The 14,622-nt window shown below is 41.2% G+C and overlaps 2 protein-coding genes across 4 annotated transcripts in view; one reads left to right on the forward strand and one right to left on the reverse strand.

The window, feature by feature from the left end:
- Nucleotides 1-9,981, forward strand: dnaja2b (DnaJ heat shock protein family (Hsp40) member A2b). The gene is made up of 9 exons (XM_063005243.1): nt 1-136; nt 3,131-3,190; nt 3,307-3,536; nt 4,338-4,418; nt 4,572-4,705; nt 5,169-5,365; nt 5,473-5,617; nt 5,731-5,858; nt 6,444-9,981. Exons 1-9 carry the CDS (start codon nt 59-61, stop codon nt 6,630-6,632), a joined length of 1,242 nt encoding a protein of 413 aa, XP_062861313.1. The 5' UTR covers nt 1-58; the 3' UTR covers nt 6,633-9,981.
- LOC134323651 (uncharacterized) overlaps nt 9,669-14,622 on the reverse strand; it is a 22,647-nt gene continuing 17,693 nt past the window's right edge. For all 3 annotated transcript variants that reach the window (XM_063005241.1, XM_063005240.1, XM_063005242.1), the window contains 4 exons: nt 12,469-12,750; nt 11,627-11,731; nt 11,303-11,394; nt 9,669-11,213 (listed from right to left, as the gene is read on the reverse strand). In XM_063005241.1, coding sequence (XP_062861311.1) covers nt 11,108-11,213; nt 11,303-11,394; nt 11,627-11,731; nt 12,469-12,750 — 585 coding nt within the window. In that variant the 3' untranslated portion in view covers nt 9,669-11,107. The remainder of the gene's footprint in view (nt 11,214-11,302; nt 11,395-11,626; nt 11,732-12,468; nt 12,751-14,622) is intronic.

Below are 14,622 nucleotides of genomic sequence, written 5' to 3' on the forward strand. Positions count from 1 at the left end.
TCTACGCTTCTGCCGTCCAGTCTTAGCTCTCCGGTTTGAAGACCCCCTGTCCGGAGCCATGGCTACCGTAGCTGACACCAAATTGTACGATATTCTCGGAGTTTCTCCTTCTGCCACCGAGAACGAGCTGAAAAAGGTAGCGTACATTTCCAGACGCTTCTCTGTTAAAACAGTGTGTCCTGTTGGTAGGGATGTTAGCAGGCTGAGCTAACCTGAACCTTAGCTGTAGCAGTGCGGTATCGCTAGCATACAGTGTACACTGACCAACCAGACTCCGCTCTGCGCGCACTTCCATCATGTGTTCTCAGTCTGACAGAGACGCATCTACTGACAATAGAAAAACCTGACACAATTTTTATGTGTTTCATTCTTGATTTAACTCGCCCTCAGGAGTGAAAGCAGCATCGTTTTGCTGGGAATCCTGACAGCAGATATTAGATCTGGTTAGCTTGAAGCATCACAGATGATGAAAACACAGAGCTGGAAAGCTAACAGCTTGATGTTATTGTGCAATGGGACAAATGACCACTGGCCTACTAGAGGAACAGGCCTATACTAGCAGTTATTTAAAATGTCTTCACGTTATTGTTGACAAAATGCTCTTATAAAATGTAAAGTATATAACTGAAACAGGCCATTGTGTCACGATGTATTTTTAGCACCTGCACCAGACATTTCAGTGATTCACAATGGATTTAAAATGTATTTTGGTGACTTGCCTTTTTTCACCCTTGACTGTGTTGTGGGTTTGATGTTAAATTATAAACACTTAATCACCCATAATGAGTTTTTAAAAAATGTATTCAAGATTAAAACAAAAGCTGAAATTTCCTATTATCAAAGCATTCAGACCATTTGACCAAACTGTGGTCAGGTGAATTCTGGTTGCTTTAATTATTCTTAAGATGGGTAAAGAACTCAAAATTTGAGACTGCATTGTTATGACACAAACCAAGCCATAAAGTCCAAGAAACTGTTTGTGGATCTCCTTGATCAAATGAGGGCAGGGCAAGAATATACAGCAAATTTTAAAGCATCGAGTGTTCACAGGACCACACTGGCCTCAATAATTTTAATTAGGAAAAAACTTGGCACAACTTAAACCTTCCAAAAGTTGGCCTTCTGGGCACAAATGGCCTTGGTCAGGGAGGTAAGAAAAAACCTAATGATCACTTAAAAAGAGCTCCAAACAACCTGTGCAAAACTGGGAGAGTTTGTTAGAGCAGTGGTCCCCAACCAGTGGGCCACAAACTTGTTTTTGGTCCGTTGGTCATAGGGCTGGGTATCGCCACTAATTTCCTGGATCGATTCGATTCCGATTCACAAGGTCCCGATTCGATTCAATCTTCGATTTTCAATTCTCGATTCAATTTCGATTCAACACATTTAGGCATATTTGAGTTACATTAACAGGTTTTGTTTAAATATGTACAGATGTTCAGAGAACAAATGTGATAATTGTACAAAGAACACTCATTATTAAAAATATTTGTGTATTTTGTTTACATAAATAATTAATCCAAAACAGAAAACAGTAACATTAATTTTTTATTATTATTTTATATGTCTGACACACTACAACATTGTAAATGTAATGTAAACATACACCTGGCTGTTGAACAGCTTATGCATAGTTTACACTACACGACACTCTGATTAACACCTGGTCGCTGTAATGTTCACACTACACGACTGATGGGCGATGGGGGGTTTTACACTACACCATCTATCACCAGGGGGAATCACAGGCGAGCTTCTCTGGTCTCCAAAAGTACGTTTTGTCACGAAAACACACGTGAGAAGTGATGAAAGGTTTAATGATACCACGTCCAAACATGCACATCAACAAGTAGCGAGAGATCAAAGTTTGTGCGCTGATGAAATAAATGAATCTGAGTGGATTTGGCAACACGAGCAGCATGGCTTGTTCTATAGTTAGTTGGAGGTTAATAAATATTTTGTTTTGTAGAGAACGATCAGGTCAGAAATACTGTAAAACTCGCGTGTGCTGATGTATTCTGATAGAAACTATATTGCGCTCCACCACCTGTTTCCAACCTCTCCCCTGTGTTTCCCCTCGCTGTTTCACACATTGATTGAGAGCCGAGTTTTGATCGCAGAGCGAACACCGAGTTCCTCCCGAATCCAGCACCGACCTGTCGCCGAGCGAAAATCAGTGCAAAAAGTTGTGTAGTGGTCATAACTTGAGCTTCTGCCATGCTAAACTGATGTGCAGGTCAGATCTCGTTGCATGAAAAAACACTGGCTGGTCACGCAAAATTAAAGGGGGTAACAGATTTCCGTGTACACCGTAAAAAGGGGCGTCTTTAAAAGATCGATCTCGCGTTTATATGAATCGATATTGGATCGTTCAAATAAAGATCGATTCGAATCGAAAAATCGATTTTATAAACCCACCCCTAGTTGGTCATTTATTAACGGGCCACACAGACATAAAAAATTGTTTTATTGGCAATCACACTCTGAACGATGTTTTATTTAGAAAAGCCAGATTCTCTGTTCCTCTTGACGCGTTTGATTTCAGTCACGTGAGACCAAAAAATTAGGCCCACAGACTAACTAAAATGAGTAAAGAAAAGCTCAGGGTTCCCACTGATTTTTCATCATTGTTATGCACTTTGTGTTTTTTATTATGCTCGTCGCATAATTTTGTTTAAGATCCTCGCGCCCCCACCGGTCCGTAAAATTATATCTTATATAAAACTGGTCCGTGGTGCAAAAAAGGTTGGGGACCGTTGTGTTAGAGGGACAGAACATGTAGGATGTTTTGGAGACAAAGTTAGGGAGTAGAGATGTGCAGAGGAGAGGAGAGATGTGAGTTATATCAGAGGAACGGTGCTGAGGATGGAGCCATCAGACAGAAGGAGAAGAGGAAGGCCAAAGAGGAGGTTTTAGGGAGGACATGCAAGTGGTTTGTTTGACAGAGGAGGATGTTCAGGACAGGGCAAGATGAAGACAAATTATTCACTTTGGTGACCCCTAACGGGAGCAGTCAAAACAAGGAGAAGATTGTTCATGTTTTCTAGCAGTGCCAACGTTTGTGGAGAAGTCTGTAATTGTGAATTTATAGAATAAGGTGTAAAGTATAATTGTTCAACTTTACTTTCAGGCTTATCGTAAACTGGCAAAGGAATATCACCCTGATAAGAACCCCAATGCAGGAGACAAGGTAAGAGACACATCCTGTGTTGTGTGGAAGTTATGCAAGCTATTAATCAGACCTGAAAGTGTCAGTGCAGTGGCTGTAAATACTGAAGTGTAATTGCTATCATCTCTGTATGTCAGTTTAAGGAAATTAGTTTTGCGTATGAGGTGCTTACCAATCCAGAGAAGAAGGAGTTGTACGATCAGTATGGAGAGCAGGGCCTGCGTGAAGGCGGTGGAGGTGGAGCTGGGATGGATGATATCTTCTCACATATCTTTGGCGGAGGACTGTTCGGCTTCATGGGCGGACAGAGCAGCAGGAGCCGAAACGGAGGCCGAAAGAGGGGAGAAGATATGGTTCAGCCTCTGAAGTGAGTTGCTTAAAGCAATACTGCAACTCTTGTGCTGGTTTTACAGAAGTGAAGCACTGCTCTTACATTCACTATATAGCCAAAAGTATATAATCATATTGGGCATCCCATTACAAAACCATTAGCATTAATTTGGAGTTAGTACTATGGCAATCTGTGAGTACTGTTGTCATTAAGTGTTAAATTCTAGAAGCAACAACAGCCACAGATGGTCCAATTATAGAGAAATAGTGATCCAAGGTGGTTTTTAATGGTGTAAGAGAATTATGTGCCTACAACTTTGTGGTAACATTTTGGAGAAGGCCATTTCCCTCTTCAGAATGACAGGGGAATCAACATGAAGACCATAAAAAATGTATGGCGAAGTTTAACGTAAAAGAACTTGAGAAGCCTGCAAAAGCCCTGACCATTAAACCATTAAAGCAACTCTGAGAAAGATGACATAGTCTTATGGCCCAACATAATACTCTAGTTGCTAAAACTAATCCATGTTCCAAAATGTAGTACAAAGCTTTTCCAGACAAGTGGGGGCTATTTTAGCAACAAGAAAGGTTAACAAACATGGGTTTGAAATGAGATGTACTATAACTACATATGGATATGGTGTATATGTGTCCACACTTTTTCTGTCCATGGCATGGTGACAAAATGATGCTAGCTCCAATCTTTGATTGAGTCTTAGTTTGAGACATTGTGATAGGGGAACATTAACAATTCCAGATTAGACATTAGCATCCAGTGAGTGGAAAATAGCTGTGTGACCACAAAATTAAAATAATTGTATTTATTCATGTTTGTTAGGGTGTCTTTAGAAGATATTTACAACGGTAAAACTACTAAGCTACAGCTCAGCAAGAACGTTCTCTGTAGTGCCTGCAATGGGTGAGTGATGACTGTTTTGTATACTTAAACATTTCACTTTTCACATAATTTCAGTATAAACTAAATAAAACTGAACAATGATGCAAATTATGATGGATTTTCTTGTGTGGTATAGTGCACAGATTGAATGGCTATATTTTTTCCCTCTTTTAGTCAGGGGGGTAAGACTGGAGCAGTGCAGAAATGTGGCACATGCAGAGGGAGAGGCATGAGGATCATGATTAGACAGCTGGCACCGGGCATGGTCCAACAAATGCAGACTGTGTGTAGCGACTGCAACGGTGAAGGTGAGTTTCTTTTGATATAAGAACAGTAGGATGATGAAAAGATGCTGTTTTTGCACTTTGTCCTGTTTACGAGCACTGATGTGGAGGTGTGTCATATTATAATTGTATTATTTTATGCATTTTTAGATAATTTTAGTGTGGTATTCAAGTATGTTATTTAACCCATGTTACTGTTTTCAGTCCACTCTACTCACAACATTGAGCTGTGTAGCGAAAAGCATGGAGACTTTTATATCATGTTTTACCCTGGTCAGAATAATGCAAATTGGTTAATGATGATTTGCAACTGTTTAGGAAAACCTTCATACTTGCTCAAATGCTTCACATTTTATTCCAAACAATCATACTATATGCTTTAGTTTTTTTCTGACCACAAACCTTTTTTTCAGAAGGCTTTTATGTCTCTCTATAATTAGCAACAAACTTTAGCAACACATTTTTGTACGTGTTTGTCTTTTTGCAGGAGAGGTCATCAATGAGAGGGACCGCTGCAAACAGTGTGAGGGTCGTAAGGTGTGTAAGGAGGTGAAGACGTTGGAGGTGCATGTGGATAAGGGAATGAGACATGGCCAGAAGATCACTTTTAGCGGAGAGGCCGACCAGTCCCCTAACACTGAGCCTGGAGATATTTTACTAGTGTTGCAGGAAAAAGAACATGAGGTATTGCCCACAACCAGATTTTTTTTTATTGTTATTGCACTTGTTTTGTTTTATTTTTTAGTCTAAAAATATAATCAGTAACGGCAGAATTTGTGTGCTGTGTGCAGGAGTTTCGCCGAGATGGTAATGACCTGCACATAAGCCAGACGATTGGCCTGGTGGAGGCACTCTGTGGTTTTCAATTCACTCTTACACACCTCGATGGACGGCACCTCCTCATCAAGTACCCTGCTGGCAAGGTCATAGAACCAGGTTTGTATGGGTTTATGTTCAAATGCCTCCCTAATTGCTACTTATCATCATTACATCATTACTATAGTGGCAATGGATAATGTGCCTATGGTGTTGTGAATCTGTTGTTTCAGGCGCTATCAGAGTTGTGCGTGGTGAAGGAATGCCACAGTACAGAAATCCTTTTGAGAAAGGAGATCTCTACATCAAGTTTGATGTGCGATTCCCTGATAATGGCTGGATCACCACAGACAAACTAACGGTAACTCTTACACTCATTAATGTGCAAGTAAACACACTGATCTATCCACTTTGTCAGAATCATACACAGCTTTGTAACTATAAGGCAAAAAGTATGTAAACACCTAATGATTGAGATCAACTGTTCCAGCCACACCTATTATTAACCAGTGTTAAAAATCAATGATAGGGCGCTCGGTGGTGCAGCTGTAAAATACGCTAGCCCACCAGTTCTGAGATCCTGACAGACACGAGTGACTGTGTCTGTTGTCACTGAGGCAATTACGTCCTCTGCTGACCGGTTGAGGCACCTGCATTTGGGATGGCTGATCACAGTGGCAGTACATGGCTCGCCTGCACGGGAAAGGTTTGATCACAGAGGCAGTGCGTGGCTCTTGGCACATGATGCTTCAGAAAAGAAATTATTGGCAGTTGTGCACATGGGAGGTGGCCCGTGCCACCCTCGGTCTTCCTCGATCGGAGTGGGGTGGCGGCAGCAACGAGAGATAAGCTCCAATTGGACATGACTGGTTTGGGGTAAAAAAAAAAGGAAAAAAATTAATACATATTTCATGTTTCCATAAATAATGTGTATGTTTACTTGCAGGAACTGGAATATTTGTTACCAACACGTGAGGAAGACCATGGGATCACAGCTGATGCAGAAGAGGTCGACCTGCAGGAGTTTGACATGAGCCAGGGGTCATCTGGAGGTCAACGGCGTGAGGCCTACAATGACAGCTCAGATGAAGAGGGAGGTCCTCACGGACCTGGGGTGCAGTGCGCTCATCAGTAGAGTCCTACAAACGTTCTGTCATTTTTTACAGCAGTGGTTCTTTTGGAAAAATGCTAGACTCCGTTTAAGTGGGACAGACTCTCAAACTTCCCTCCCCCGAAATGCACATTGAGTGCCATGTTCACATTCGCCGAGATTGGATCCGCTTAAACTAGAACCACAATCCTGTTTTCCACATGGTGGATTCAGACCCCTTGAATTTTTGCACACTTTGTGTTGAGAATTAAATTTGGAATGGATGTAATGGCCATTTTTACCTGTTTAAGTCTATACTTAATCACCCATAATTATGAAGTAAAATGTTTTAAGTAGTTCAAAAATGATTTAAAAAATCAGAAACGTATATATTTTTTTACAACAGCGTTCCTATACTTAATTCAATAGTTTTTAGAAGCTCCTTTAACAGCAATTTTGGCTATATCTTATTAAACTTTGCACACCTGGATTTGGGCAGTTTAAACCATTTTTCATATTAGATCCTCTTAAACGGATGACAAGTTTTTGTAAACTCTGATCTTCAGGTCTCTCCACAGATGTTTAAAGGGGTGTAAAGCCTGGGCTTTGGCTGCCCCTCATAAGGATATTCAGAGACCTGCCACAAATCCACTCCAGTGTTGTTTATAACGTATGCTTTGGCTCATTGCCATGTTGGAAAGGGAACAGTCACCCCACTCTGAGTTTGTATGGAATAGAATGCTTTTATTTGTCATATATACATATACAGATGTACAGTAAAATGAAATTCTTTCCTCGCATATCCCAGCTTGTTTTGAAGTTGGGGTCAGAGTGCAGGGTCAGCCATTGTACGGCACCATTTGAGCATAGAGGGATAAGGTCCTTGCTCAAGGGCCCAACAGTGGCTGCATGCCAACCTTTCAGTTGATAGCCCAAAGCCCTACCCACTAGGCTACCACTGTCTTTCCATTAATAATGTTCCTGTATACTGCTGCATTCATTCTTTCCCCAATTCCCAGCTGTCTTCATGTGCCTGTAAAGCACCCTCATAGGATGATGAGGTTTTTTGCCAGACATAATGCTTGCTGTTCTGTCTAATGAATTCAGTTTTTATCTAATCAGACTAGAGAATCTTTTTCCACCAGCAGCCTCAAAGTAGGCTGTCATATACAGTATCTTTTACTTAACTGTGGCTTCCATCTTGCCACTGTGCCATTAAGGTCTGATTTATGCTGCAGAAATTATTGTTCATTCGAGGTTCTCCAATCTCTGCCCAGGACTTCAGGAGCTCTTTTAGAGGGACCGTTGGGTTCTTTATTACCTCCCTGACCAAGACCCTTCTTGCCCGGTTGCTCAATTGGATGGGTTTGAGATTGTGCCAAACTTCTTCCGATTCAAAATGATTGAGGCCACTGTGGTCCTAGGAACACTCAAAGCCTTTTACATTGTTGCAACCAAAAATGTTAGGTTTATTAGCAAAATGTACAAACTTTCAGCTGTTAACAAAAAAACAATCAAATAATAACCATATAAATAGCAGAAACCAAGTAACATAACAAGTGCTTTCTCCAAATTTAACACAAAATGCAACTTTTAATGACTACTGTAGTCTCAGAATTATTTAACCCCATCAAGGCTTTCGTCTCTAGTATTTAGTAGAGCACCCTTTTGCTTTTATGACCTGCTGCAAATGTGATGCATAGTCAGACACCAGCTTCTCTTTCATTATGGGTAATGACCTCCAGTTCACTAATATTTTTGGGTTTGTGTGCTGCAACCGCCTTCCTCAATTCCCACCAAAGATTTTTTATTGTGTTCAAGTCAGGTGACTCTGATGATGGCCACTCTAGAATCCTCCAGGACTTCTTCTGAAACTAAACATTGGTGGACTTTGATGTATGATTGGAGTCATTGTCCTGTTGGATGGTGCATTGACATCCAAGCTTCAGCATCCTCACCGAAGGATGTTTTCTCTTAGGATTTTCTGATTCCTGATTAAATCCATCTTGCTCTTCATACACTGCAGGTTTCCAGTGCCAGAGGAAGCAAAACAGCCCCAGAGCATCACCGAGCCACCACCATGCTTTACTGTAGGCAGGATGTTCTATTCAGCGTATGCTTCATTCTTCCTTCTCCAGACATTCCGCTGATCCATGAGCCTGAAAAGTTCCAGTTTTGTTTCATCGCCACACAGAACAGAATCCCAAAACCTCTGTGGCTTATTTATATGAAAATATTGGAACCAACTTTTCTTTTGGGTCAGTAGAGGTATACATCCTGGAGTTTGAGCAAATTTTGCTGCAGGTCTTTTGCAGTCACTCGCATCCTCAGGAATCTGGTGGTAGCCGGTGATGGCTTCCCCTTTCTGCCAAGTCTTGGTAGTGTAGCCAGTGTTACTTTAACTTTGTGCTAACTGTATCTCTAAGAACATTTAGTACCATTGCTTTCTTTTATAACCTGTTCTTTGTTTGTTCAAGGCACTTTACACTCTAACTTTTTGGACAACTCCCTTGACGCAGCTATATTTCTAACATGCATTCAAACATGACCGTCAACATACTCACAACCAGTCCAGGTATTTGAAGTGTTTTATCTTAAGCACACTTGATTTGAAAATGGGGGTTGAATAGTTCTGAGACTGCAGTTGTCATTAAAAGCGATTCACTTGTTATATTAATTGTGTTGAGCTATTTAAATTGTTCTTGGTTGGTTAATTGCAAACACATGAAAGTTTATAAATTTGGCAAATAAACCTAATTTGCAATAGGGGTTGAATATCTGATTGCAACTGTATGCCTTGCCATAATTTGATCAGGGCATCCACGGACAGTCCCTTGGACTATGTGGATTGGTTTTTGTTCTTATAATGCCAAAATTGTGCCTGGGTGTGTGACTTTCCAACCTATGTTCAATCAATCTGGAGAATTTAGTTTTTGATTTTTAATCGTTATGGGTGATCAAGTATAGATTATTCGGTATCCATTCAAAATAAAATCCACAACACATTAAATGAGCAAAAAGTCGAGGGGTCTGAATATGTTCTGAATACCACACATTTTAAACTGAAGAAATTACAAAAAGGAAGATAAAAAGATATTTTTATTCCATTTTCACCTGCATTGCCATTGTAAGCTTTTATATACTGGAAATGTGTTCACGAAATATTTAAACTTGGAAAAAAAAAGTTGTGTATAGGATTTAAGTTGTAATACACATACATACACACACTCGCGCACACACATTTGTGAAACAGAGAATGCAGATTATGGCTGGAGAACTGAGGCTGTATGACCTCTGTATAAATGTCCTGAACTTTAATAAATACATTTAAATATGTATCTAATGCACACACGCAAATGTCCTGAACGTCAATAAAACATTTCAGTATGTCTAATGCACCCTCGTCAGTCATTAAAAGAAAACGTTCTGATGTTCAAGTGTGCAGCTGAGTGACAGATTGACAGTATGCTGTTTCCACATACTTACTGAAAGGTCCTTGTCCCACCTAGGAAATGTTTTCCATTGATACTAACAATCAAAGGGCTGTATAAAGATTGGTTAGTAGCCACACTCATCACGTGCCACTAAACTCAGCTTTAAAATGTGATAAAAAAATTTACCATATTCACATATTTTAAAAGCTGGCTGTTCTAATGTGAGGTCACTGGAGTTTCTTAAAAAAAAAAAGCGATAACATTAAAATTCTCACTCACTCACGCACTTTCTTAACCGCTTATCCAGTTAGAGCCTATCCAAGCTTTTCAATGAGTGCGAGACACACAGTAACACCCTGGACGGGGCACCAGTCCATCCCAAGGTGGACACACACACACACACAAACAAACACACACATATTCACCTACAGAGCAATTCAGTGTCTCCGATTAGCCTGACTGCATGGTGTCTGGCTGCTCCTGGAGGAAACCCACACAGACACATGGAGAAAATGCAAACTCTGCACAGAAAGGACCCGGACCACCCCGCCTGGGGATTGAACCCAGGACCTTCTTGCTGTGAGGCGACAGTGCTACCCACCATGCCGGCCCCTTTAAAATCCTAATAAATAAATATATATAGTATTACACCTGTCAGCAATTACACCTAAATTAAAAAAATTATACAGGGTGTCTTTTGTTAAAACTGATCAAATGTATTTTGTTTTTTTATCATTGACAATTTTAATATAGCAGGTTTTGTTGCAGAGCGTGCTACAATAGCGTATCGAATCCGGCCCCAGTTGATTGAACTCCTAACTGAGTGGTGATGTGGTAAATTGCACTAGCCCACTACCAGTTTTTGAATCCACAGCAGTGCTATTGGCCAGTCAGGCGTCTACATACAGACATGACTGGCTATGCCTGAGGGGGAAGATGGTCAAGGCCCCACGATTGCTATCCTGTTATGGTGTGTTTCTGTACATAGTAAAAATAAATATATGGACCCTCACATGAAAAGGTTGAAAATACCTGATTTAGAGCTTCTGTGAATTTTAACAAATGCTTATAACAAAAATGCTCCAATCAGTGAGTGTCAGGGTTTGTGTTCGTACATGCATCAAGTCCATCTTCTCCGTTGTTCATACGATGAGCAGTAGGTGCAAGCAGTTCCTTGAATTCAACAGTATTCCTTTAAACACAAAGATCAAGACAAACATCATGGTTTACTTTGATTCATTTAGCACTAGGTACAGTGTAGGATCTGAGGTGGCGCGTTACCTTTTTCTCTTGTACTGTAGGCTACAAGAGCGTTCTCGCCATAGCTGCTGCAGTTTCTCTCTGACCAGAGTCTTCTGCTGCTGCTCGTCTTCCTGCACACACACACACAAAAGCCACTGCTGATCATGCCACGTGTTTGTATTTTGGTGAGTATGTGTGGCAGGTGTAGGAGAAAGGGGAAGTTAGGGGATTAATGTGAGGGTAATTAGTGAGTGGCTGCAACTGTTGGCCTTAATGTAACAGAGCATCTGTGGTTATCCTTGCTGCTCTCTACCAACTGTTACACTGTAGTTTGTATGTGTGGGGGAGGGTGTGGGTGGGTACCTGTTGCAGTGTGCTGGTCAGCTGTCTGTAAGTGTTTTCTCTTGTCAGGCCCAGCAGATCCTCATCTGATTTTCTGTTCCTGATAATTGATAGTCGCTCTTGAACCTGTGAACAAGTGAGTATGAGGATTACCCTTAAATGCATGGTGCTACATTTCACTTCTATAAATGGTTGTTTATTATTTTTAATCAGACCACCCAGTTGGTCAGGGCATCAATATACCCCAGACATCCTTTACTCAGCTATTCAACTAGTACTCCACTTCCCCAACCTGTACAGAAGATAGATTGGCTTCCCTTTTAAGTAATAGTGAATATGTGAGTGTTGCCATGTGATGGACTGCTTCTTGTGCAAAGACTGTATTTCTGCTTTGCTTCCAGTGTTTCCAGATGGCACTGGACCCACAGTGATCCTGACCAGTATAAAGCAGTTAATTAAATATTTTTGGGTCGTGGTGGGTCTGGTTTCCCCGGAAACACTGGATGCAAGGCAGAAATACCGTAGACAGAGTGACAAACCATATCATAGCAGAGCTACACCATGTCTGTGCAAACAGGACTGCTGGGGTTTGAACCCAGATCTCAGCAGTGGTGAGCTTATATAATAGACAACTGCGCCACCCATGTGCAGGTTGGTAAAATTAATTTTAAATGAATGTGTTTAGAGTGTATTTTTGCCTTGCGCCCTGTATGTCAGACAGACACCAGACCCACTGTGAGCCTGACCAGGATAAAGTGATTATTAAAAATTAATTAAAGGTAATGATTGCTTTTATGATCGAGTTGCAGAGTAGAATTGATCAGCATTCAGTAACAACATAAACACACAGTGTGTGAGCTTACTCTGAAGATTTGTCTCTCTCTGTCTCGTTGGCATCGGAGCTCTGCTCTTCTCTGGATGTCCACTAGGCTGCGCATGGTGGCCTCACACTGTAGCTGTTGCTCCTCAGAGTCCTCACACTCAGCCTTACACGCTTCACTCTCAGGTAGCAGTTCACTCCCTTCCCCCTCACACACTGCATCATTAGTGAACATCTGACCAGAGGTTTGTGTGTCCGTTGGTTTAGCTTCTAGAGCTTCTGGCTTTACTACACTATCTGCTTTGTTGACCTCATGCAAAGTCCCCTGGTTAAGGAAAAATAGGGGCAAATTAATCCTTCACAAATATGATTCAATTTTACAGTAACACAAAAATACATACAGTTGTAGTCAAAATGATTGGCACCGCTAAATATTAAGTAACCATGTAAAGTATCTCCTGAAATAAAGTGTTTATGGCCAAGGACGGATTAAGGATAGTCTGGGCCCCTGGGCAAAGAGTTGCCCAGGGCCCCTAACCCCCCCCACCCCCGCGCCCCCCCCCCCTCCAAAAACATAAATAAATTAATACATTAAACAACCTGTCAATAAATAACCCTAAGACAAGAATCTATTTTATATAAGTTTCTTTCTACTCTTCTTTCTTGCAAAGTCATCCACTAATTCATCAAAATTAAGCTGTCTGACCAAATCTGATTCAATGGCCAGAAGTGACAGTGAGTTCAGGCGGTTTTGGCGCATCTAAGCAGTCACCTAAGCAAGACTGGAGTGAAGGCACTAAAGGACAACCTCCATTTTGCTCTTCGCCACCCATCTGCTTCTTGGACTGACTCGACACAATACGTGCATCCTCAACCTCCCTCACCTGCCTTCAACCATGAAGGACCATCAAACATACAATCCCCATCACTGGAGAACACGGCTCAGGCTGAGTTTCTGACTCTTGATGAAAGCTATTACGACCTTCATCATCAGGCAGTGACACAGCAGTCAACAGCAGAGACATCACAGTCATCCTCCAATTTCTCTCTCTCAACAACATCACCTCCACATATGGATTTCACAGAGAAAATGGAGAAACTGGTGTGTGTTGGGACTAAATTCTCACACTCCATCTCAACCAGTCCACAGGTTTCACCCAAAAAGCCCAGTGCACCCCTTCCCCTTCCCCCCCTTCCCCCCCGTGCTCTGAGGCCACTTCAGCACCGTCAGCAGCAGCCTTGTACTTCATCTCTTCTGGCTGTACAGAGTTCAGAATGTTCAGCGAGTGCTACTGATAGCGGCGGCAGAATACAAAACAATGATAACTCGTTGTGATGTGTTCAGGGTCCTTGCTATAGCAGATATGATACTGACAACAGTTTGGAGAGTAAGCTTGGACCCAGTATGCCTGAAATGTTTTCTATTCCTGTGTTGATTAGAAATAGAAAGAATAGAACGCATTCAGCATATCAAGTCAACCAGTCTAACCTCTTACCTGTACCACGACAACCTTGGGCTGCCCCAGGGGCTCCTGTGGTTCCTTTAAAGCTAGCTCTGCTTAATATTAGATCTCTAGCCAACAAATCATTTTTAGTGAATGACATAATTCTATCCTACAGTTTAGATTTTCTGTTTCTAACTGAAACATGGTTAGCAGAAGGCAGCAGTGCTACTGTTCTATGAATGTGTGTCGAAGTGGTAGGAAAGGTGGAGGAGTAGCTGCCTTATTTAAAGATGTATTCCAGTGCAAAGAGACTGTGCTTGGCAATTTTATGTCTTTTGAATACTTCTGTTTTATTTTGAAGGGTACTCCCAAAATTTTATTTTTAACCATTTATAAACCTCAAAGGTACTCTGCACATTTTATAGATGAATTTGCTGAACTACTGTCAGTTATCTCCACTGAGTACAGCTTCTTCATCATAACGGGGAATTTTAACATCCACTTAGATAATAACAAGGACAATAACACCAAAGAACTTTTTGGTCTTTTTGACACGTTTGGTCTATTGCAACATGTGAAAGGGCCTACACATACTCGAGGGCACACTCTGGATCTAGTTATTTCTAAAGGTCTTAACATTTCTTCTGTTATGGTCAAGGACTTGGCCCTCTCTGATCATTTTTGTGTCTTCTTTGAAATGCTGATCACTCCAGATGCTCAAACTAGCTCTGTTTCTGTTAAGAAAAGGTGCA

This window comes from Trichomycterus rosablanca, chromosome 11, assembly GCF_030014385.1.
Source record: "Trichomycterus rosablanca isolate fTriRos1 chromosome 11, fTriRos1.hap1, whole genome shotgun sequence".
NCBI lineage: Eukaryota > Metazoa > Chordata > Actinopteri > Siluriformes > Trichomycteridae > Trichomycterus > Trichomycterus rosablanca.

Coding starts and splice junctions, on each gene's coding strand:
- dnaja2b (XM_063005243.1), top strand. CDS start 59: ATGGCTACCGTAGCTGACACCAAATTGTACGATATTCTCGGAGTTTCT. Junction 137..3,130: donor CCGAGAACGAGCTGAAAAAG/GTAGCGTACATT, acceptor CTTTACTTTCAG/GCTTATCGTAAACTGGCAAA. Junction 4,706..5,168: donor TAGCGACTGCAACGGTGAAG/GTGAGTTTCTTT, acceptor GTCTTTTTGCAG/GAGAGGTCATCAATGAGAGG.